Below are 23,603 nucleotides of genomic sequence, written 5' to 3'. Positions count from 1 at the left end.
AATGATCTGACAGGAAGTAAACCAATCTCAAAAAGCCCAGGGTGAACACAAGCTGTCATGATCATCTATTTGTGCACCACTACAGTAAGATAAGATAAGATAAGACTTTATTTATCCCGAAGGAAATTGTTGTGCTAGATTTACACAAATACAATAAACCAGTGGCGAACCGTGTCTATCACAACTGGACCTTCTGTAGACACACACACCCCTACTCACAACAATTCCGCAACAACTTCATCTTCACTTGTTGCACTTGTCATTTCAACGTTAAAAACAATAAAACGGCATGAATTGCTTCGTCGCATTCATCTAGATCCTCTGTCTCGAGCCAGTTAACTAGCGGGCCTTCTAGAGCAGTGTTTTACCTACATACACACATACATGATTGTCACTAAAAGCCTCTTCTCTACATTACAATAAAATATAAAAAATAATTGACTAATTCATTTTAATAAAAATTCAAGTTAGTATTAAAGGCATAAAAAGACAGAAATGTATAATTCTTTCTTTAATATAAATGTTTCTTCTGCCCGTAAAGTGTCCAAACCAGGCTTGTCTGGATAAGCGCATTTTTAAAACATAGTCATTGTCCATGCCGGTTTCAGTTGGATTATTTGTCACAGTTGCTCCGATCAGATCGGTCTCCTCCATTTTGTAGATTATTTACGACTTTTGAATCCACATAAACACATCGGCAAAATCCGGCTTACTTTGAGCATGTGTTTTAAACAGTTTAATCCCTTTGTGAATTGTTTCCACTTGTGCCGTCCTTTAATTTCTTCATACAGCGGGAATCCAAATAAATTAATCCTGAGTCCAATAACCATCAAAGTCACTCCAATAGTGCTCCTTAATGACGCTTTCATCCTCCTTTAACAAAATACTTCACATTCATCCAGTTTGTGACATTAGTTGTAGCTTTTTTGAGACTTTTAAACTTGAATTACCGCTGTTGCGCCCCCCCCCGTGTGTGTGTGTGTGTGTGTGTGTGTGGGGGGGGGGGGGGGGGGGGGGGAGGGGGCGCAACTTCCAACAGGAGTCATTTGGGGGGGCTCTTGGGAAAAAAGGTTGGGAACCACTGTTCTAGACCCTGGAACCGAGGGGAACTCTGAAAGAATACGCCCATTGGCTAAAAATCAATATATGATTGGTTGATCAAACTGTCAGTCCAAACGTACGCTCTCATTCAGAGCAACGGCCAGGGCATTCGATCAAGGATGTAAAATACCTTGGTTGAAGGATATTCTACCCAGAGACCCAGAACAAGATCTGATTGGTTGCTTTCTTTTCTAACACAAAACCACTCAAATGCGTAGTGCATGGACCGAGAAAGACAAACAAATCAACGTAACACTGTAATATTACAGATCAACAACACAGATACCATTCTCATTTATTCATTTTATTTACATTTTATTTATATAATTAAATCGATTTTTTGTTTGTTTTATCTGAGTGTTCCAGGGTATTCTCTGAATACCTTGAAGGCCCTGACGGTTCGCCACTGCACTAAACACAGCAGCATAATAATAAAACTGTACACTAACAGTGCAGTAAATGTAGTCGAGTACTCCTACAAGATGCCATCAACCTCTACAAGCGGCAGAGTTCAAGCACGAGCACATTTCTCACCTTCTTGTGTTCCCAAGGAGACGGGTGCGCTGGGCTCCGAGGGGTCGCTGACACCGTGCCTGTTGATGGAGCGCACTCTGAAGAGGTACTGCTGACCCTGGATCAGGTCGAGCACGGGGAACCGCGGAGAGTTGACCTCCATCTCCAGACTGGCCATCTCCCAGCTGCTCTTCCCTGCCAGGGACTGATCCAAGTCCAACATGAAAAACAACAAAACCCCACAAGATTAAAAAGCACTATCTACATATATCTCAAGGACATTCTCATTATTCAGGCTCCTTTTAAATAGGCTGGAGGATTGTACCTGCCAAGACTGCCAAATACTCTTTAAAAGTCCCATAATTCATTCTGATTTTGTACGATTACACTTTGTTCTCTTTAGTCGACTGCGGATTGTATAGTTTTGCCACTTAACAAGCAGAGAAGGGAAAAGAAGAATAAAGGTTGGTAGGTATAGGAAAACATTTTTTCCAGGGAGGAATAGGAATACATTTCCAGATTCAGGAGGCAAAAACATATGAAAATGTAGAAAAAAAACCAAGATATAACGAAAAAGACAGATGGACATTAAAGGTGGGGTAGGAAATTCACTTCAGAAACACTTTTTGTTATATTCCATGGAATGCTCTTAACATCCCGATAGCAATGAATACATTAAATGCTTTGACAATAAATACATAAAAATATGTCATCTGAAGCCGTGGCGCTGTAAAAAGCACGACCAATCATCTGAGCCGGCTAAAACAACTGGATGGCCTACCTGCCTGTCAGCCTTCCATCTGTGTACAAACTTATCTGGTGCCCTCATTGGTCATGTGTGCATGCGTGTGTGTTGGAGGAGGGGCTCTGTAAGGAAGTCTGAAGGAAGGGGCAGATTTTGTTCGGCTGCGTACTTTCAAATTCTAGCGCACTCGAGCTGGTTTCTCCATTCATACCTACCCTACCTTTAAGAGATTTGTATCTATAGTTCGCTTTTCAAGGTATAGGCTAAGATGTATGAAACAATTAATTGAAAAATCATAGAAAACCACAACCGTAAAAGGAAAAACACGTGAAAAACACATCATAAAATGTATTCTTATGATTACTATATTATTCATTACTAAAATAAACTGTGGACAACCACTGACTCATCTTGAGATCTTTTCTTCATCTTTGTAAATTAATCCTTTTTGATAATTTGCTATACAGTTGTGAACCCTTTGGATTCTCCACACATAGCGTTTCATTTAATTTCAAACCTTTATTTATACAGATAAATCTCATTGAGATCATTGATCTCTTTTTCAAGGGAGACCTGCTCAAGTAGTTCCACATGAAACAAAAAAACATAAATAGAACAACAAAAGGACATCATACAGCATCATTTACATAATTATCCACATAAACAGGTACCAATAGCTTCCGATTGAGTAGCATCCAACCGAGCTTTAAAAACATTTAGTGGCACCAGATTGTTCAGTTTCCATTTAACTTGCAGACTATTCCAAGACAGAGGAGCTGCGCATCTAAAAGCTGTCTTCCCTAAGACAGTCCTAGCAGTTGGCACATTTAATAAAACCACAGCATTCGATCTCAGGCAGTAGCCACTTACAATTTTCCGTGAGATCAGGGAGCAGATATAAGATGGAAGTTTCCCCTAACATGGCTTTGTATATAAAAATGTACCAGTGACTGAGCCTCCGTACAGTTGGTGAAAGCAAACCAGCCCTTGCATACAGGGTACAGTGATGGGTTAATGCTTTACAGTTTGTCACAAATCTCAGTGCACTGTGATACGCAGCATCTAACTTGACCAGGCAATTGGCAGGTGCATTCATATACATCAAATTACCATAGTCCAGCACAGGTAAAAAGGTCACAGTGACTAGCCTTTTCCTGGCCTCAAGCGAGAAACAGGACTTGTTCCTGTAGAAGAAACCTAGCCTAACCCTCAGCTTTTTAAGCAGGTTATTGACATGAAGTTTAAAAGTGAGACCATCATCAAGCCAGATACCAAGGTATTTGTAACAGGTAACCACTTCAAGTTTTATTCCTTGCGTAGTTACAATATCTACAACAGGCTCTGGTGTCTTTTTAGCTTTAGAAAAGAGCATTACCTTGGTTTTCTCAACATTTAAAAGAAGCTTTAGTTCAGCGAGCTGAGTCTGAATAATGTTAAAAACATCCTGTAATTTAAAACCAGCCTCCTTAATGGAGGGACCTGCACAGTACATCACGGTATCATCCGCATACAAATGTAAAGTAGCTTCATCCACATTTTCACCTAAACTGTTGATGTAGATGGAGAATAAAAGTGGGCCTAAAACAGAACCTTGGGGAACACCATTTGCAATGTTCAACCACTCGGAAGACAGCCCATCAAAATGAACACATAGGGACCTTTCAGAGAGGTAGTTTACAAACCACCCTACTGCATGGCTGGACATGCCTATACTGGCTAGCCTCTGCTTCAAAATGTGATGATCGACGGTGTCAAACGCTTTTGAAAGGTCAATAAATAGAGCTGCACAACTCTGCTTATTATCTAAAATACTCGCCACATCATTCACCACTTTCATTGTGGCAGTGATGGTGCTGTGTTGCTTTCTGAAGCCTGACTGATGTTTAGACAGGATGTCATTTGTACATAAAAACACCTTTACCTGTTCACTCACTAAGCGTTCAAGAACCTTAGCCAGAACTGACAACTTAGAGATTGGCCTATAGTTATTTAATAAGGTGGCCTCCCCTCCTTTTAGCAAAGGCAGGACATACGCTGACTTCCACAATTTTGGAATTGTGTTTGAGCTGAGGGGGAGGTTAAAAAGAGTAGTGAGAGGTGGAGCAATAAAATTGCAGCTATCTTTAAAAAGAAAGGTTCTACGTTGTCTGGGCCGGCCGGTTTCTTAGGATCTAACTTGGTTAAAGCTTCACGAACAACATCAACAGTAAAAGGGGTGAAACTAAAAGGGTTTTCCAACACACGTTTTTCAGAGTCACATACTGTAGTGTTCACAGAAGCAGAGTTAGTGACAGAATCAAATAGAGAACCACAGGACACAAAATGCTCATTAAAGCAATTTAGCATAGTGGCCCTGTCCGATATAGTGCCAGATGCTGTGGTAATGCACAGAGGTAGCTCATTACGGATATCGCCGGTGGATAACGATTTAATGGCTTTCCAAAATTTCCCAGGATTATTCAGATTATTTGTGGTTACTGACAGATAGTACTTTGATTTAGCACTTTTGATATGTGAAGTGAAGCTATTTCTTAGCTGCCTAAAATGCAGCCATTCTACCTCTGAGCCTGATTTCCTAGCCTTTGCCCAGGCCTCGTTTCTCTCATGAAGGATACTAGACAGATTAGCAGAAAACCAAGGATTGTCTCGTCCCTTTACTCTAAATTTACGCAGGGGTGCATGTCTATCAATGATCTCCATAAAACCAAGATACAAATAAGACCATGCGGTTTCTACATCAGCACACAGATCGATTTGACCCCAATCAAACCCAAACAGATCATGCACAAAACCCTGCTCCACAAAATGTTTTTTGTCTCTCTTAATGATAATGCGAGGTTTAACCTTTTGGACCTTAGTGTCCCTAATTGTGGCTACAACACAGTGATCACTCAGATCATTTGCAAATACTCCCACAGATGAATATTTATGGGGAACATTAGTTAAAATGAGATCAATTAGGGAGGATTTATTAGGGGACTTAATGTTAGGGCGAGTAGGACTGTCAACAATCTGAGTAACATTTATAGAGATACAAAGGTTTTTTAAATCCTCTGACACTGCAGTTAACCAGTCCCAGTTAAAATCTCCAAGTAGCACTATTTCCTTGTAGTCTAGTTGTGATAAAAGATTTGCTAGTGAAGACAAGGAGTCTTTGACAGCTGAGGGGGGTCTGTAACAACTCACTACCATGACCTGTTGACCCTTTGCCACTTCTATATTTATGGCTAAAAATTCAAATTGCTTACTGATCGATTTGGAAACTAATGTGGTTACACTGAACTTATTCTTAACATAAATGGCAACGCCACCACCTTTATTAGGCCGGTCGGTACGATACACATTAAAACCATTAAGGCAATGTCAGAGGCCAAAATAGATTTGTTTAGCCATGTTTCTGATAAAACAATGACGTCAGCGTCAGTCGATTTTGCCCAGATACGGACAAAATCTAGTTTACCTAACAGACTGCGCACATTCAAGTGGATGAAACCCAACCCAGACCTAGCTTTAAAATCAGCAGGAGTAGCGATCTGACTACTACTACTGGGCGGACCAGGGTTAGGTAAGGTTGTACATTTCCTGACAGTAATAACAACAAAAAAAACAGGCATCTTTTCCTCTTAAACGACACGCATACATTGTCATCTAATTTAGAAACACCGGAAAAGTCTGCGAGAGTGTGATTAGAGCTTAAGAAGCAGTCCTGAAGAACCATCATCGCAGGAAAACAAAAAAGACAAGCATATTTTGTCGAGCAGATTGACTGTGACAAGGCAACCGGTAATTGTTTGTGTAACACATCCGAACCTTTGCAGCGGATGCCCACTGCGAGTGGCAGAACAGACCTGAATCCAGTAGTCTTCTCAGAATGACTAGAGATCTTCTCATAGTCCAAAACAGTTAACAGGCACAGCAGAATCCCGATATGGGCCATTTTCCCAGACCAGCACACAGTATCCACGATGTTCCTGGAGCAAAATCAGCACAGCAGCAAAGGACAGGCGAAAACAGCAGCGTGGAAGCGCTCCGGTCCCTCCGTGGTATCCCCGGGGTGAAAGCAGGCCTCTGCAACAGCAGAACCAGGACAGGTGGAAAGCAGGCCCCAGGCGTGGTAAAATCCTCCTCCGCACAGCAGCACACGCCCGGTGGAAGCAGGCCAAGCCCGAAGCGTGGATCCACTCCGTCTCTCCGCAACGACTCCGGGGTAAAAACCTCTCCAGTACAGCCGTATTCTACAGGTGGGAGCAGGCCTCCGTAGATCGCAGATCGCAGGCAGCAACAGGTGGAGCCGCTCTGTCTCTTCGCGACGTCTCCGGAGGAAAAACACCTCAGTACAGCCGTACTCGACAGGTGGGAGTAGGCCTCCGCAGATCGCAGACAACTAAAACTACTACTTGTATAAGCAGGGATGGCTAAAAGTTTGTAAGCAGGAGAGCTAGATGCTAACAAATGCCAGATGCTAACAGGTAGTGCGAGCCTGTAGAAATGGCTCACTGTACTTAAACAAAATGACTCAGGGTGCATCTGAGATGTGTGTTCCTTCCAAACAACTCAACTTTGGTTTCATCTGTCCACAGAATATTTTGCCAGTAGTGCTGTGGAACATCCAGGTGCTCTTTTGCAAACTTCAAACGTGTAGCAATGTTTTTTCTGGACAGCAGTGGCTTCCTCCGTGGTGTCCTCCCATGAACTCCATTCTTGTTCAGTGTTTTACGTATCGTAGATTCGTCAACAGAGATGTTAGCATGTGCCAGAGATTTCTTTAAGTATCTAGCTGACACTCTAGGATTCTTCTTCACCTCATTGGGCATTCTGCGCTGTGCTCTTGCAGTCATCTTTACAGGACGGCCACTCCTAGGGAGAGTAGCAACAGTGCTGCACTTTCTCCATTTATAGACAATTTGTCTTACCGGGGACTGATGAACATCAAGGCTTTTAGAGATACTTTTGTAACCCTTTCCAGCTTTATGCAAGTCAACAATTCTCAATCGTAGGTCTTCTGAGAGCTCTTTTGTGCGAGGCATGGTTCACATCTGGCAATGCTTCTTAAGAATAGCAAATTCAAAACTGGTGTGTATTTTTTATAGGGCAGGGCAGCTTTAACCAACACCTCCAATCTCGTCTCATTGATTGGACTCCAGGTTGGCTGACTCCTGACTCCAATTAGCTCTTGAAGAAGTCTTTAGCCTAGGGGTTCACATACTTTTTCCACCCTGCACTGTGAATGTTTACATGGTGTGTTCAATAAAAACATGAAAACATATAATTGTTTGTGTGGTATTAGTTTAAGCAGACTGTGTTTGTCTATTGTTGTGACTTAGATGAAGAGCAGAACACATTTTATGACCAACTTATGCAGAAATCCAGGTCATTCCAAAGGGTTCACATACTTTTTCTTGCAACTGTATATGGTGCTAACTTTCTGTATTTCATAATCTGCATTTACATTTCTTCTCCACTGAGTTATTAACTTCTCCAACGCCCTGTTTGAGAAGGAAAACCCAACAAAGGAAAGCGTACGTTGAAGAAATCACTGACTATAAAGTCCTTGCTCAAGGGCGAAAGGGATATTTGAATGTTCCCTTCATTACATAGGTGGAAGTGAAGCAGCAGACTTCAGTAATTTCAGATGCCATTGACAGATTTGACAGTTTTATTACCCTACTTATAAAAATCCAATAAAAATATATTTCCTGTGGCAGTTTTCTGATTATTGGAGCTGGAAGCGGTTGAGTGTCTGGGTTGATATTGGAGAGCCGAAAGCCTTGATTGTTGTAAAAAAAAGGAGGAAACGGTCAGACACTTTGATATATGAAAGCAGTTATCCAGCTCCCACCCTCTGTACTCAGAATTCAAGCTTCTTCCTTCGGGCCGGAGGTTACTTGTCCCAAGGAGTAGAACGAAGCGGTATAAAAACAGTTTTATCCCAGCAGCTATTGCACAAATTAACACATCATAGGAGCGTCACACAGATGCCTATTTTTATTTATTTATTTAATTGTGAATTTTGAATGTCCATGTTTGTACTAGTGTTTTCCTTCTTAAAATGTTTTTTAAATATTTTGAGATTTGGTTGAGCAGGGTATACTTGTACTTTTACTAGTCCTTTTATTAGAGATGTGTCTGTTGTTTGTGTTTGTTTTTAGTGTCAGGATGGAACCCTTGTCTTTTTCTCTGCAAACAGAATCTACCTACGGGTACAAATAAATAACCTGAACCTGAACCTGATATTGGAAGTAAAAACGAAATTGAAGTTGAGTTTTCTTTAATAGACATTGCTTTTAATGCATCATTTAAATACTGCACCATAAGTTAAAACTAAAATAAGCTTTTTACTTTATATTTAAACCAAACCAGACAGTTAGGCCTTATATCCGGTTGGTATATCAGCAGTTAGAAAGTAAAAACTCTTCAAGACAAGACATCCCAAACCTCAATGCGAGATCAACATCAAGGTCTGCTCACTTTTAATGAGTCCACAAATTCCCACTTAAACTGACATCACATTAGTTGAAGTGTGTGTGTGTGTGTGTATATGTGTGTATATATATATATATATATATATATATATATATATATATATGTGTGTGTGTGTGTGTGTGTGTGTGTGTGTGTGTCCTCCTCCTGCTGCCTCTTTAATTAGTGCTGTGGTCAGGAGCCTGCTGTTAATTTGGCTCTGGCTCCAGCACCGGACTGCCCAAACCCAGCGAGCGACGAGAGGAACTGATGATGCAAGAAAATGGATCCTTGTGTTCAGCGGGTGTGTAGGTATTACTAATTACAATGGTGGTTAGTGTTTGAATACATTTATTCTTGTACAAGTGTTTCCGTGTGTAAGAGAGAGCATGTCGGTGTCTGATTGTATTAGCTTAGTGAATACTTATTTGTAGATGTGTGTGTGTGCGGTGTGTGTTTTCTGGATTTCTATACTAATGAAAAAGCTCCACAGTGAGGTCATTTTCCTCCTCATTGCTTCTTTAAGGGGCAGCTGGGTTGTCTTTTCCTTTCATCCAGCATATTTGGAGTAACATTAGCATTCATTTTAAGATGGTTTCTGGCAAACTGACACCACAGAAAGCAGGTAAAACGCTTTGCAAGGCTGAACAACAAAAAGGGGGTACAAAATGTGTTGGTTTATCACTAAAAGCAACCTCTTTTGCACGAAAAACATCACCTCGCTTTTTTAACATGAAAATATCAATGGCACAAAGAAAAAACACATTTCCCTTTTTCAAGGCAGCCATTGGTCTCAGTGAATTTACATATGGAATAAGGGTGAACATGGAGGGACCTAAAACATGCCTGGGATAACCAAGCATTTAAGCAGTGTGCAACTCGATTTTGACAGGAAAGCAACTGGAGACTTCTAGAATTGTGTGAGTAACATTCTGTTTTTAGACTTCTCTGTTTCAGTGTGTGTACTCTGTATCAATGCTCTGTAGTTGATCTGACTGAAATTGTGATTTTAAATCTCAAAACCGCTACAGTATCTGTCAGGCAGAAACTTGGGACAAGTAATTTGACTGAAACCTTAAAACTGAACTAACTGACTGCTAGGGTTAACTTTGATTTAAACATTTGCAGAATACTAAGAGCTTTATTGAGTAGGTGTAACTGTATTAAGGGTTAAACTCATAACTTTATAACTTGGGGTTTAATGTAATTGTAAAACCATTGGGCCACTTAAAATACAATAACAAGTCAGGAGGGAGCCAGTCTAGATTTCCTTTTGAGGGCCACCAGCTGCAGAGAGTTAACTAATTAAAGGGACGTGGCCCCACAGCTGTGAGAACTCAGCAATCAGGTGTCCATTTTAGGTAGCTCTCTCCTGGAGCGTCAGCTTCAGCGTCAGACAGGCTAAGACTGACAAAGACATTGGAGTCCTGCGGGAGTAAGACTGACAAAGACATTGGAGTCCTGCGGGAGTCACGAGGGAGGCAAATCCTACTTTGATTGAGCTAAAGTATCGCTGGTGTTTTATTTTATTTGGTTGTTTAGCCCCTCATGCTATAATCATGTGTATTTTCTCCATTCCTGTTTATGTGTCTTCTCGCAATTATCACTGGCCCCGTGTATCTCGTAATCGATATAACCGGCCTGCTCTCGTCTATACCACATGCTCCACTGAGATCCAACATCTAGTTTCAGGCGGCCTGTGGAACTGCCAGTCAGCTGTTCCTAAGGCTGACTTCATCTCTGGCTACGCTTCCCTGCAGTCTCTGGATTTCCTTGCTCTCACTGAGACGTGGATTACTCCATCCAACACATCCACCCCAGCAGCTCTCTCCACTGCATATTCCTTCTCCCATACACCCAGACCCACTGGCAGAGGAGGTGGCACTGGTCTCCTGTTCTCTCCCAAATTGAGCTTTTCCCTCTTCAAGCTACCTAACTTCACTCCTTCCACCTTTGAATTCCATGCCGTCACAGTAACCCATCCTATACAATTAACCATTGTTGTTCTCTACCGTCCACCAGGAGCCTTGGGGGACTTCATGGAGGAATTAGATCATCTCCTCTCACACATCCCTGAAACTGGTCCTCCCGCTGTACTTCTCGGAGACTTCAACCTCCAGACAGGGAAGATAGACGAACTAACATCTCTGTTAACCGCCTTTGCTTTCTCACTGTCTCCGTCCCCACCAACTCATAAAGCTGGCAATGTCCTTGATCTCATATTCTCAAGGAACTGTACTACTTTTAACCTCTCTGTAAACCCGCTCCACACATCCGATCACTTCTTCATTTCATTCTCTCTACCCCTTTCCAAACATAACAAACTAATCTCTTCTCATCCTGCACCTGTCCGCCGTAACCTTCGTTCCCTCTCCCCCCTCTCCCCCTCTACCTTTGCCTCATCGGTGCTCTCAGCCCTCCCTTTCTCGGACTCGTTCCAACTACTGCCTCTAAACTCTGCTGCAGAAACTCTCCTCTCTACTCTCTCATCCTCTCTGGACTCTCTCTGTCCTCTCACATCTCGGCAGGCTCGTCAGTCCCCTCCTGCTCCCTGGCTAAATGATGCACTGCGTGCTAATAGAATCGTCCTTCGGGCAGCAGAGCGGAAATGGTGGGAATCCAAACACTGTGACGACCTCCTAACCTATCAGGCTCTCCTCTCCTCTTTCTCTGCTTCGATCTCTCAGGCAAAAAGCACTTTCTTTCAAGATAAGATCCAATCTTCCTATTCCAATCCCAAAAAACTATTTTCCATCTTCTCCTCCCTTCTGGACCCCCCCAAAGCCCCTTCCCCCTCCTCCCTTCTGTCAAGCGACTTTGTTAACCACTTTGAAAAAAAGGTTGATGATATTCGCTCTTCTTTTTCTGACTCACCTCTACTCACCGCTGGGTCACCAGACCCTACTTTCACCCACACACTGACCTCCTTTTCCCCTCTCTCTCCAAGTGAGGTTCTTACCCTCATTACCTCTGCCCGCCCTACCACCTGTCCTCTGGACCCTATCCCTTCAAACCTCCTTCAGACTATCGCTCCTGATATTCTACCGTTTCTCACCCATTTCATCAACACTTCTGGTCACTTTCCAAACAGTCTCAAGGAGGCAAGAGTAAACCCTCTCCTAAAGAAACCCACTCTCAACCCGTCTGATGTTATAAACTACAGGCCTGTCTCTCTCCTCCCGTTCCTGTCTAAAACACTATAACGCGCTGTCTTTAAACAACTCTCCTGTTATCTCCATCAGAACAACCTTCTGGATCCGCACCAGTCTGGTTTCAAGGCAGGTCACTCCACAGAAACTGCTCTCCTTGCTGTCACTGAGGAACTGCACACTGCTAAAGCAGCCTCCCTCTCCTCTGTCATCATCCTGTTGGACCTGTCTGCTGCATTCGACACGGTGTATCATCAGAATCTCCTTCGCACTCTCCAAGAACTTGGAGTTTCAGGCTCTGCACTTTCCCTCCTCACCTCATACCTCAAAGACCGCACCTACAGGGTAACTTGGAGAGGGTCCGAGTCCGACCCTTGTCAATTAACTACAGGGGTCCCTCAGGGCTCTGTTCTTGGTCCCCTCCTCTTCTCCTTGTACACAAACCCGCTCGGATCAGTCATTAGCCCGCATGGTTTTTCATACCACTGCTACGCTGACGACACCCAATTAATTCTGTCCTTTCCCCGCTCAGAGACCCAGGTCGTCGCACGCATCTCTGCTTGTCTAGGTGACATCTCTCAGTGGATGTCTGATCATCACCTCAAGCTCAACCTTGACAAGACTGAGCTGCTCTTCCTTCCGGGAAAAGATTGTCCCACTCTTGACCTAACAATCAACATTGGCACCTCAGTTGTTTCCCCGACTCAGACTGCAAGGAATCTGGGTGTGACCCTAGATAACAACCTGTCCTTCACTGCAAACATCGCTGCTACAACCCGTTGCTGCAGATACACGCTTTACAACATCAGGAGGATGCGTCCCCAGCTGACCCAGAAAGCGACGCAGGTTCTGGTCCAGGCTCTCGTCATCTCACGCCTAGACTACTGCAACTCCCTCCTGGCTGGTCTACATGTGCCATCCGACCTCTGCAGCTCATCCAGAATGCAGCGGCTCGTCTGGTCTTCAACCTTCCTAAATTCTCCCACACCACTCCGCTCCTCCGCTCCCTTCACTGGCTTCCGATAACTGCTAGAATCCACTTCAAGACAATGGTACTTGCTTACCATGCTGCGAATGGATCTGGCCCTTCCTACATCCAGGACATGGTTAAACCGTACACCCCAGCACGTGCACTCCGCTCTGCATCAACCAAACGGCTCGCTGCACCCTCGCTGCGAAGGGGACCCAAGTTCCCATCAGCAAAAACACGTGGGTTTGCTGTCCTGGCTCCAAGATGGTGGAATGAGCTCCCCATTGACATCAGGACAGCAGATAGCTTACACACCTTCCGGCGCAGACTGAAAACTCATCTCTTTCGACTCCACTTCGAGCGATAGAACTATTAACAAAGCACTTATATACTAATAAAGGACTGGCTTATCTAAAGCCAGTTGAGTAGCACTTGAAATGTTTTTTCTCTATGAAACCTGATGTACTTATATGATTCTGTTTTCCTCAAGTTTGTATTTTGTTGGTCGAACGCACTTATTGTAAGTCGATTTGGATAAAAGCGTCAGCTAAATATAATGTAATGTAATTTGTTATAAAACTGTCTTTGAACGTTTTTCAATCATTCAGCTAATATGATTTCCTACAACATGAATAATGCATTACCTTGCCTTTGAGTTTTATTTTAAGAACTTTTCAGGCTTTGTTAGACCTGAAGAGAAAGTGAAGGAGCTTTTGTGATCCATCAAAACTTCATATCATTGATTTCCATCATCCCTTTCCCCCCAATATTGCATCACTTTAATGATTGAGGAAAAAACGTCAAAAGAACTATTGCTGCACATGTTGGCAAAGAGAAACGTCATGGAGTTCGGCAAGAAAGCATAAGGATCTGAGGTGTGTGTGTGTGTGTGTGTGTGTGTGTGTGTATAAAGACTGACCCGCTCCACGTAGAAGGTGAGAGGTTCCTTGCCTCTGGGTTCAGGTTCGCTCCAGCTCAACACCACGTAGGTGTCGCTCACCTCGCAGGCGTGGACGTTTGTTGGAGGGAACGGAGCTTTGACCTCACCTGTGGAGGAGGAGGAGGAGGAGGAGGAGGAGGAGGAGGGAGGAGGAGGAGGAGGAGGAGGAGGAGGAGGAGGAGGAGGAGGAGGAGGAGGAGGAGGAGGAGGAGGAGGAGAGAAGTTATAACAAGCTCAGTGAGAATGTCCAAAAAGTGCTTTGCATGAGGAAATATAATGCTTTGTCTGATGGATTTGAGTCAGCCACACAATGAGAGAGATATACCTTGCTGCCCCAAATTTCACCTCCATCCCTTATACACTAGTATAAGGATAACATGGATAGAAAAGTCTTGAGTCAGCACACTTTTAATGTCTCCCCAAGTGACTCAAGGACAATGGAAGTGTTCAGATTTGGCTAAAAGTGTCCCAAATGTGTCTGACTGTCTCTCTGTGAGTCTCTTTGTTAGATTCCCCTGAAGAGCTACAGTGTGGATCAGAGAGAAAATTGTGTGTGTGTGTGTGTGTGTGTGTGTGTGTGTGTGTGTGTGTGTGTGTTCAATGGAGTAGCTTTGCATCAGGCCGTTGACATGAAACCGTGACTATGAAGTTAAAGTGCTGAAGTTTCATCTTAAGGGGAGGGCAGTTGTTTACATTTACACTGTTTTGACAGAAGGACGATGATCATAAACATGCAGCTACAGAAACCAAACCCAGAAGAGATTTAGGGTCAAAGAGAGGAAATTGTTTAGGATCTTTTTCTTCTCAAATCAAAGTTTAAAGTTGGTACTGTAACCTCATAATTGTTTACTTTTAAATACAATGTGATTGAATACAGAACCAAAATAATGAAACAATTGTAATTTAGTTTCAGACATGCTGTGAATGTAAATGTCTTTGGGATTTTTTATTTGTATACTGCAAGAGTAACCTAATAAAAAAGGGATTTATTAGTATTATAAGTGTGTGTGAAGTTATGTGTATTGCAATAACCAAGTTTGATGGACAAATACCACAAGTTTGATAGAATGTAACCTAATGCACACACGCTCTATTTACAGTAGAAGTGACTGTGACATTTACTTTGTCAGTCTGTTCAAAAACAAGAAGAAGAAGAAGAAAAGCAAGGACCAAAAAGAAGAAGAAGGAAAGCAAGAAAAAAGAAAAGAAGAAGAAGAAAAGAGACAGAAGAAGAAGAAGAAGAAGAGAAGAAGACGAAAGAGAAGAAGAATAAGAATAAAAATACAGATCCTCCTCCTCCTCATACTCCTCCTCCTCCTCCTCCATCTCTATCTGTGAGTTACACTGCCAAGGTTACCAGTCCTCTTCACAGCCTTCGCACCACCTTGAGCCATTGTGCACAGCCAAGAACTGATCATTCTCTTCTCTATATGGAATGGAAGCAATGCTCAACCAAACAGTTATTCTAGCCTGTTGTTAATGATATCATATACAAATGCATTAAGCCATGAACAAGAGGCAGCTTTCAGGCGTGGAGGCCAAAGATGCTGTTTAGAATAAAGCGTGATCAAAAGGGGCATCTTTTTATGACACAATTATACACGGTGAAATCAAATAAATGCCTTTCTCACCTTCCAGTTCATCTTTTGTAACGGTGATCGTCCTCCCTCTGTCCACTTTGACCACTGAGAGATGGAGGGTGGCAGAAAGAGAGAGGTTGGGGAAAGAGGGAATAAAGAAGATGGTCATATCAGGGTAATGAAATTATACGAGAGCCCATGATAACACTATTAGTGGTAATGTTAGAGGAGCAGCCATCGGTACGAGAGCCAGAGATGAGGAGAGAGAGAGCGACATGGAAGGATGGAGAGCGGCTGGAGGCAAGTCAACCTTCTGCCTGGCCTTCATCGCGCTTAATGATCCGCAGCATCTGACCAGAGCACATCTGGTCAGATGTCACACACACACACACACACACACACACACACCACACACACACACACACACACACACACACACACACACACACACACACACACACACACACACACACACACACACACACACACACACACACACACACACACACACACACACACACACACACACACACACACACACACACACACACACACACACACACACACACACACACACACACACACACACACACACACACACACACACAATGCCCTCCTTCGTTACACCCCTTTTGATCGTTCTCATCCCCTGACTTTATAAAGTATTTAAAACCTAAATACCTTGAAAGTCATCTTTACTAGTAGTCCACTCAAGGACGCAATTACGAATCAATTGCTGCAGGAACCTTCAGGCTTTATGAAAGATGACCCACATCTACACACATCTGCTTTTCTCTGGTAGTGCCAACAGCTCTGCAGGTGTAACCACTGCAACAGAGGCAGATGAGGTGAACTAACAGCAGGGATGAGTCACTCACACATCGCTGATGCTCTTTGTAGTGGCAGATGCAACGGGGTGACATATTAGAAACCTTGAATAAATGAGTGGGGGGGGGAAATAATGAATGTACATGCTTCAAAACAGGTCACCAGGGGTCATTGGATAGTTTGACGAGATGAAAGAGATGTGAATGGTGTGCTTTGACCTTCACGGTCACCAGATCTCGACCCAATTCATGTACGATGTTTAGAACGGAAACACATTTGAGAGCGTTTGTCAAGGACCACCTTACATGTGATTCAGTTCAGAAAAAATGAAGTCATGTGGACTGACAGGTAACTCATTGATTGGAGAGTTTTGGCAATTGTTATTCTGCATCATCAGCGCTTCATGGACCCATGTGTAGAATCAAATCGTGGGGATTAACAGCAGGCCACGCTGCACTTTTACTGCACCACATATTCATTCATATTCTCAGATGTGCCACGAATAAATCATTGAGGATGAGCATTAATAAAATAGACTGCCACTGTACCTTGCATGTGAATATGAACAGGTAGAAATGAGGCAAAAAAAGAGGTGCCTTTTAATGTCACGTTACAGTTGGGATATTTCCTCTGTTTATTTCACTCACTTTTTCCTTGTGACTTTTAAAGTACACAGTGTAGGTCACAGGATAAGCACGACTCTGTTTTTAATAGCTCTTCTGATTGAAAAGCGTACGTGGCTACTAGATGCTGTTGAATACATTTGTGGAGATTTCCTGATCAGCATATTGACTTAAGAGTCGTTCAGTTTTTAGATGGATGCTCAAATCCCATATTTACAATCACAAAATCCTGTGGTTGGTGTGTTCAACTTCTACAAATGAAGCTGTGTTTTTCACTGCTTGGTTTTTCTAGAGCTGTGATGTCTTTTTGTAGATTTGTCAATTTGTCCGTCAGTGTGTTACCTGTGGTCCTGGTGTGTTGCAGCGGGTCTGCAGTGAGGACGGGCTCGGTGGCCTTGGAGGGGCGTCCTGCTCCAGCCTGGTTCACAGCACGAACTCTGAACTGGTACAGAGTTCCCTCCTTTAGCCCGGACACAGGGTAGTAGCACATTTTCTGAATATTTACATTGCAGCGCACCCACTCCCCTTCCCCGACAACACATCTGAAAGACGTAAGGGAGAGAAAAAGATAGTAAGAAAGACATTTGAGTGAGAGCTAAACAAATAACAAAATGTATGAACAACTTTGGGTGCAGTCTGAAAGGTGTAACATTATAAAAACGACAATTGAAGACAATTATGTTTTGCAACAACAACAACATATCTGAGTCAGAACCTTCTCACTTAGACCCTCGTTGTGACCAAAGAACATCACTTGAAAAAGAATGGTCCTCAAAAGCAAAATAAAAATGATTTAAAAAGTAAAATAAGGGCTCAGATAGAGAGCCAACGACAAATTGTGGCCACTTGCAATAAACAAAGACTGAAAATAGTGCCGTTTTCTAACCATAGGGTGGTTGCTAGGGAACTGGGAGGTATCTTACATTCTCCTCGGCTCAACCAAAAACCAAAAATTACCATTACCATTCAAGAATTGTATTTTTTATACTGAAAAAGTGCTCAACCACAAAACACAAAAATATGAGTTCAATTGAACAGAAACGTGAAAATGCACACAGTAAATAACTTTAGTTTCTCTTCATCAACAAACAGACACACTCAAAGACACACACATACACACACATCAGTACAGGCGTGTACAGGACTATCCTGATTGATTGGTGATAAGTGCAGCATCTGTTCTCCTGCAGGAGTCTTTGACTCTGCTGTTGACATAGTGTCGAAGGCAGATAAAGTGTACACCATCCATCTCATGTGAACTGTGCCACTTCCGCCATCTTCATCTGCCCCTCTCTAATTTCCTTACCGGCAGCACGCAAAGCAAAGATAGTATTACTGTAAGTCGAATTGTTGACTTCCAATACAGGAAATGGCTGATTCAATCTAAAATAAGACTTTCTTAATGGAGAAAAAAATCAATGTGTGTTCAATCCAAAAGATGGGAATGGAAAATCAAATCCATTGGGAAAACTTTTCATCTATTCTCTCAATTTACCAAAGGGCCTCTTTGTTTTCTAACGAGGCACCAATACATCCATCCACCAGCTAAATAAATTGAATAGAGACTAATACCTCAATCCAATTTTCCACCTGTTTTGTCTTGTGTAAGCAAAGTAAATATCTTTGCGTTTAAAATTATCATGAGTTGCTAATGATGATTATTATATTTTCAACTCTCCTTTTTTTCAATGTCTCTGCTGATCCAAACCCTTCTCATTCTCCAAATGTTACAGGAGCTGTAAGTGGTTCAGATTTAAAGTCAGTATTCACCCTTGGAGATCACAAAAGGTGAATAACATACGTAATTTGATAACTTCACAACTAGCTCGATAATCAGATTGAAGTCCTAAAAACGTTCCCAGACAAATTCAGAGTTTCCAGTCCATCCTCACCTCTCCACATAGTAACCCTCCACAGGTGAGGCACCATCAGCACTGGGGGGCTGCCAGGTCAGGAAGACGTAGTCCTTGTTGACATCAGACACCTGGACGGCCAGAGGAGAGGCGGGGCCTCCCAGCACCGCCGCTGATGCATCTGCACGAGGAGGACAGACGGTAAGAGGAGACAAACTGAGGAAGAGACTGTAGATATATTGCGGGAAAAAGATGAATGAGTCCAAGGGGACAAAGAGAAAAGTTTGGCAAAGAGTTATGAGAAACTTGAAGGGAAAATGGAAGCAGAAGATGCAACAACAACAGCAGATGATGAGAGGAAAATGTCAGTTTAGAAATATTTATATATAAGGTATTCTAGCTCATGTCTGCCATACATTATTTGAGAAGTGATGGCTAAGGCCGTAGGATGTATATTAACATACGTTACTCTATACATTCTAGGCAATCACAACCAGCGGATGTGAAGAGACGGAGAGAAGGCAGAAAAATAAATGAGGAAATTCTGCTAAGCGGATTGAAGAAACCTGTCCTTGAGGCTGCAAATAGATCTTTTTTTAACAAAAGACTAAAGACAACATCAAGCACATCTATTTCTTGTTTTAAATTTGCATTGGCCTCCTTTCCTCTTTATCTCTCATTTGTTGTTTCTCTCCTGTACTGCCCTTTTTGTAATGCAAATATGACAGATGAATGAAGGAGAAAACCCACAAGCAGGAGAGATTGCTGATTCCCTAATTAGTAACCCTAGTTCTGGTAAAAAACATCCTTAAGAGAGGGATAGACCATTTAGCTTTGGAGGAATATTCACCTTGCATTAAAGTGTTTGCATACTGTACATCTGTATGTTTGGACGAGAATATGCTAATCTTTGATGTATGGGTACTGAGTTCAACAAGTTCATGAATAATTCAGTGCACATTATACTCTGACTGCGGTGGTTAAGGTGCAATACATACAAGAGTAAGCACTGGAATTATATTGAAAGATGCCAAGCCGCCTTGCAGAGCTGCCCAGACACATTTCAAATGTTTGATGAGTCAAGTGTGGGTCGTTTGCATGCGGGAAACAATGTTGGAGAGAAAATAGCAGTCTGTGAAGAATATATAGTTTCATTGAACAAAGTTAACAAGCCCTTTTCAGAGGAACAGCTTGATTGATTGAGCAATTTCCCCCCTATGAACATTTTCTGAAAGGAAATGAAAGTAGCACCAATTTCTGTTTAGTACAAATGGTGTTTTGAGTTGGTTTCAGTCAAAACACAATTTATCCAGCTTGGGACAACAAATGATGACTCCATCCTACAAAAACACAGTTATTTTTGTACACAAGGGTCTGGAGGTCACTCAAAAGCTTCTGTCAGCTTTTTCAGAATGAGACCATTTGAAAAGCAGCTTTGCAGGCTGTTTAGAAACACCATTTAGCGTTTGAATGGTTTCTGATGTAATCTGGTGTGACAGAGATTTACAAGCCTGCCCAGAGCAAATGTATATAAAAAACATCTTAAAAGGAGTTGTTTAACTTTTTGGGCTGTCTGTGATGACAAGACAACTCAACCCAATGTGTGTGTTGTACACTTTGTTTTCAGCCTATATTTCTAAATCAACATGTCAGATATAACATTGTTTATCAAAACGCTATTAAATTACCTTTAAAAATGCTGGGAGACATACACATTTTACAGAGCGCTATCTTTTTCCCATTGTTTCCAGTCTTGGTGCAAAGCTACGTCAAAGTATTGAGAGTATTGGTCTTCTTATTCAACTCTTTTCCAGAAAGAGGATAAGCATATTTCCCTAAATGTTGAAAAAATGTTCTTTAATGTTGACCGAACCAGTTCTACTTTAACTTACTAGCCTTCTCCATGACTTTTAGCCATGTCACAGTTTTCATGATAGCTGGAAAAAGCTATTCAGAGAGATTGTGTAGAGTTTTTAATTTTATTTTCCGGGGTTCAAGGTTGCGTCTTTACTGTCACGATCCTAACCCCTTTATTGTCAAACACAGTAACATTACCACCTGACACCAAAGCTACATTATTATTAAAGGACCAAAGAAAAAGCAGTTACTATATAAAGCTGGTCCTCACCTTCGATATAGACGAAAGCACTGTGTTCCTGGATTTCATCACAGGTCCTCAGTTGGATGGTGTAAACACCTTCAAGTTCCTTGTGTGCAGCCTTAAAAGTGATGGAGGCGTTGTCATCAGCTGTTTTAATGTCTACAGTGTTCGACGGATGCAGCTGTATGCCTAAGAAATGACAAACAATTAGCTGAAGACCTTAAGCATGCATTTATATAGTCCAACATCTGGTTCATCTTTATACTCACCATCTCTAAACCATGTGACATCCTGCAGGGAGGGCAGCAGAGCCGAGGTGAAGGTGCATTGCAGCGTGAAGCTCTCATTCTCTCTCACCCATGTTGGGGGGAAGGTGCTGCCAAACTGGGCTGCATTCTCATATTTCACTATTATATAGGGGTGGAAGAGAGGTGAAAAGCTGTAAAACTGGCAGACAAATCAGTAAGATAGAAGAAGAGTAAAAATGAGGGCTATGAAAGAAAAATGATAAGGAGAGAAGCACTTTTCATTTTTATACACACACTCGAGATAAATATTGATATCGAAAAGTGGGCCCACTCGAGATAAAGCCTTATTGCAGCAAAAAAAACACACATATTCCACACAGTAATCATTTTGTGTTGATGCACAGACTTCCTTAGGGCCACTACAAAGGAAAGAAAATATGACGGATAAAGAGTGGAGGTGTCAGGAAGCAGAGGATGTGCAGCAGGTACGTGGCAGGCAGTAAGACTGCTGATTCCTGAAGATAAGAAATGAGAGCTCATTCTATAATCTCTGTCAAAAAAGCTCTATTACGTATACCAGTTTATGCAGTTTTTCCTTTACTCTGCAAGTTCCTCCTTCCTACTTTTCTCTCACTATAGGGGCATTGAGAGAACTGAACAAAGAGGATCTTGATGAACTAAAAAGACCATCTGATGCTGACTTGCACAGCCATAAAAGTCAAAGACCCACAGCTTTATTTAAGTGCAAAGAAACCAAGGACAGCCAGGAATCCATCCCCTGGAAGAAGACAGCAGAAAAAGAAGCTGAGACTTTTTTCTTTTCTGAAAGAGAACAATTCCTGACAAGTTATTCCTTCAGCTGCCATTCTCCTATCACTTGTCAAAGCACTGAAGCAATACAATCTGGAAGTGAGAGAAAGGTGTGCCATGAGGTCTTGTTTCATTGTCAGGGATACATCTGAGAGACTGTGACAGGTTTCTTATAATGATCTTGTTCTGCTTAGAAGGCTATCACAGGGATGTGCGTAGCTTCATCAAAAAGGCACTGCTTGCTTCTTTGTTTCCCATCATTCAAACCTTCCATCAGCACAATGGTGATAATGATAAATTCACCACAGTGGCGCTTTTGTTTATTGAGTGATTGATGTAGGAAAATATGATCTGCTCCATATGAGATAATCAAGTATCAGTTGCATCAAAATGGCAGAATGCAATCTTTCAGCACATTCACGCAGCAAGGAGGCCATTACATGCTGATGAAGCTTCAACAGTGATTGCCACTTCATTCTTGGGCGTGGAGAACGTATTTCAATCAATAGCACTCCTGTACATAGAACTCTATTAGCAATATAGGAACATCCCTGGATAGGGAATAATGATCTTTGAATGCATTTATCCTGGTAAGATAGACTTTACTTTGGCAGTTTTATCACTTCTTTAAATAATTTTAAAGTAAAATGGACTATAGCCGACTTCTATCAATCGTTTTATTACGGTCAAGTAAATATGGTTATTCGGGTTGAAACTAACTTTTTAAGAGAAGGACATTATTGTAATCACTGTGAAAAGAAGAATGACTTAGTTAAAGACATCATGGTCACCAATGAATTGACCTTGACTTCCTCCCTAAGAGATTTCACAAAATATTATCATGCTTTTCTACTTTTTCATCTGATAGAAAACAGTCATAACTCACATTGCCACAAGAGGTCCTTTATAGGAAGAGAGTTTATTTAGGCTTGTGAACAAGTGACCAATGCTTTTGTTTTTCTGGTAATAAACTCTCTATAGGCCGAATGAGCAGTCAGGAGCAGCTAGCCTGATCCGATCATATGTGGCTGAAAATGTTATGATCCCCACACATGGTGGAGACTAATCTAGGCCGAATATAAGATGCTCCACAGCTTGGAGCAAAACATAATAAATCCCCTGCTGTCCCTGACATGAAATATACATGAATGTAATTTGTGTTCAATTGGAAGCAACTTTTTCCGCAACTATACTTTCTTGCATGAGCATACACACCCACCCACATCAAAACAAAACAAAAACTCCCGCAACAAACAAACACAGTCAACTCGCTGCTCCCTTTCAAAGCATCCATATCTTTCTTTATGAGGTGCAGCACGGACAGCAGAGCAGAGTGTCTTGTCACAGTCTTCAAAGCTCACCCAGCACCCTCCCACCCACCCATCCTCGTTTCTTGTGGAGGGAACAACTTCAAAGGGTGGCAGAGAAAATGAAAGGGGACACTTTTCATTAGGCCCTGGCTTGAAACTTACTGGGGGTCTTGGAACTCTCTGAACCAGCCACTGCTCCTTGATATGCTGAATCGCAGGTCGGCAGAGCGGCAGAGCAGGACGGGTTGGAGAAAGGCAGCCAGGGTCAGAGATTGTGACAGAAAGAAAGACGTTGTAAAGTGAAAGAGGGAGACACAGCATGACAAATCTAACCTGGCAATGGCACATTCATGCAAGTGACAGTCACATCGAA

At 42.2% G+C, this 23,603-nt stretch overlaps 1 protein-coding gene across 2 annotated transcripts in view; it reads right to left on the bottom strand.

Annotated features, from left to right (window-relative positions):
• Positions 1–23,603, bottom strand: part of myom3 (myomesin 3) — a 76,552-nt gene that overhangs the window by 31,550 nt on the left and 21,399 nt on the right. Inside the window, exons 8-15 of one of the 2 annotated variants that reach the window (XM_034233246.1) lie at positions 23,393–23,437; positions 21,132–21,269; positions 20,890–21,051; positions 18,801–18,942; positions 17,251–17,450; positions 15,509–15,562; positions 13,857–13,984; positions 1,636–1,819 (exon numbers count right to left, since the gene is read on the bottom strand). In XM_034233246.1, coding sequence (XP_034089137.1) covers positions 1,636–1,819; positions 13,857–13,984; positions 15,509–15,562; positions 17,251–17,450; positions 18,801–18,942; positions 20,890–21,051; positions 21,132–21,269; positions 23,393–23,437 — 1,053 coding nt within the window. The remainder of the gene's footprint in view (positions 1–1,635; positions 1,820–13,856; positions 13,985–15,508; positions 15,563–17,250; positions 17,451–18,800; positions 18,943–20,889; positions 21,052–21,131; positions 21,270–23,392; positions 23,438–23,603) is intronic. The other variant, XM_034233242.1, reaches the window with a different exon arrangement.

This window comes from Gymnodraco acuticeps, unplaced genomic scaffold, assembly GCF_902827175.1.
Source record: "Gymnodraco acuticeps unplaced genomic scaffold, fGymAcu1.1, whole genome shotgun sequence".
NCBI classification, from domain to species: Eukaryota; Metazoa; Chordata; class Actinopteri; order Perciformes; family Bathydraconidae; genus Gymnodraco; species Gymnodraco acuticeps.
The sequence above is the reverse complement of the archived record's forward strand: the minus strand, read 5'-3'. Positions and strand labels throughout refer to the sequence as shown.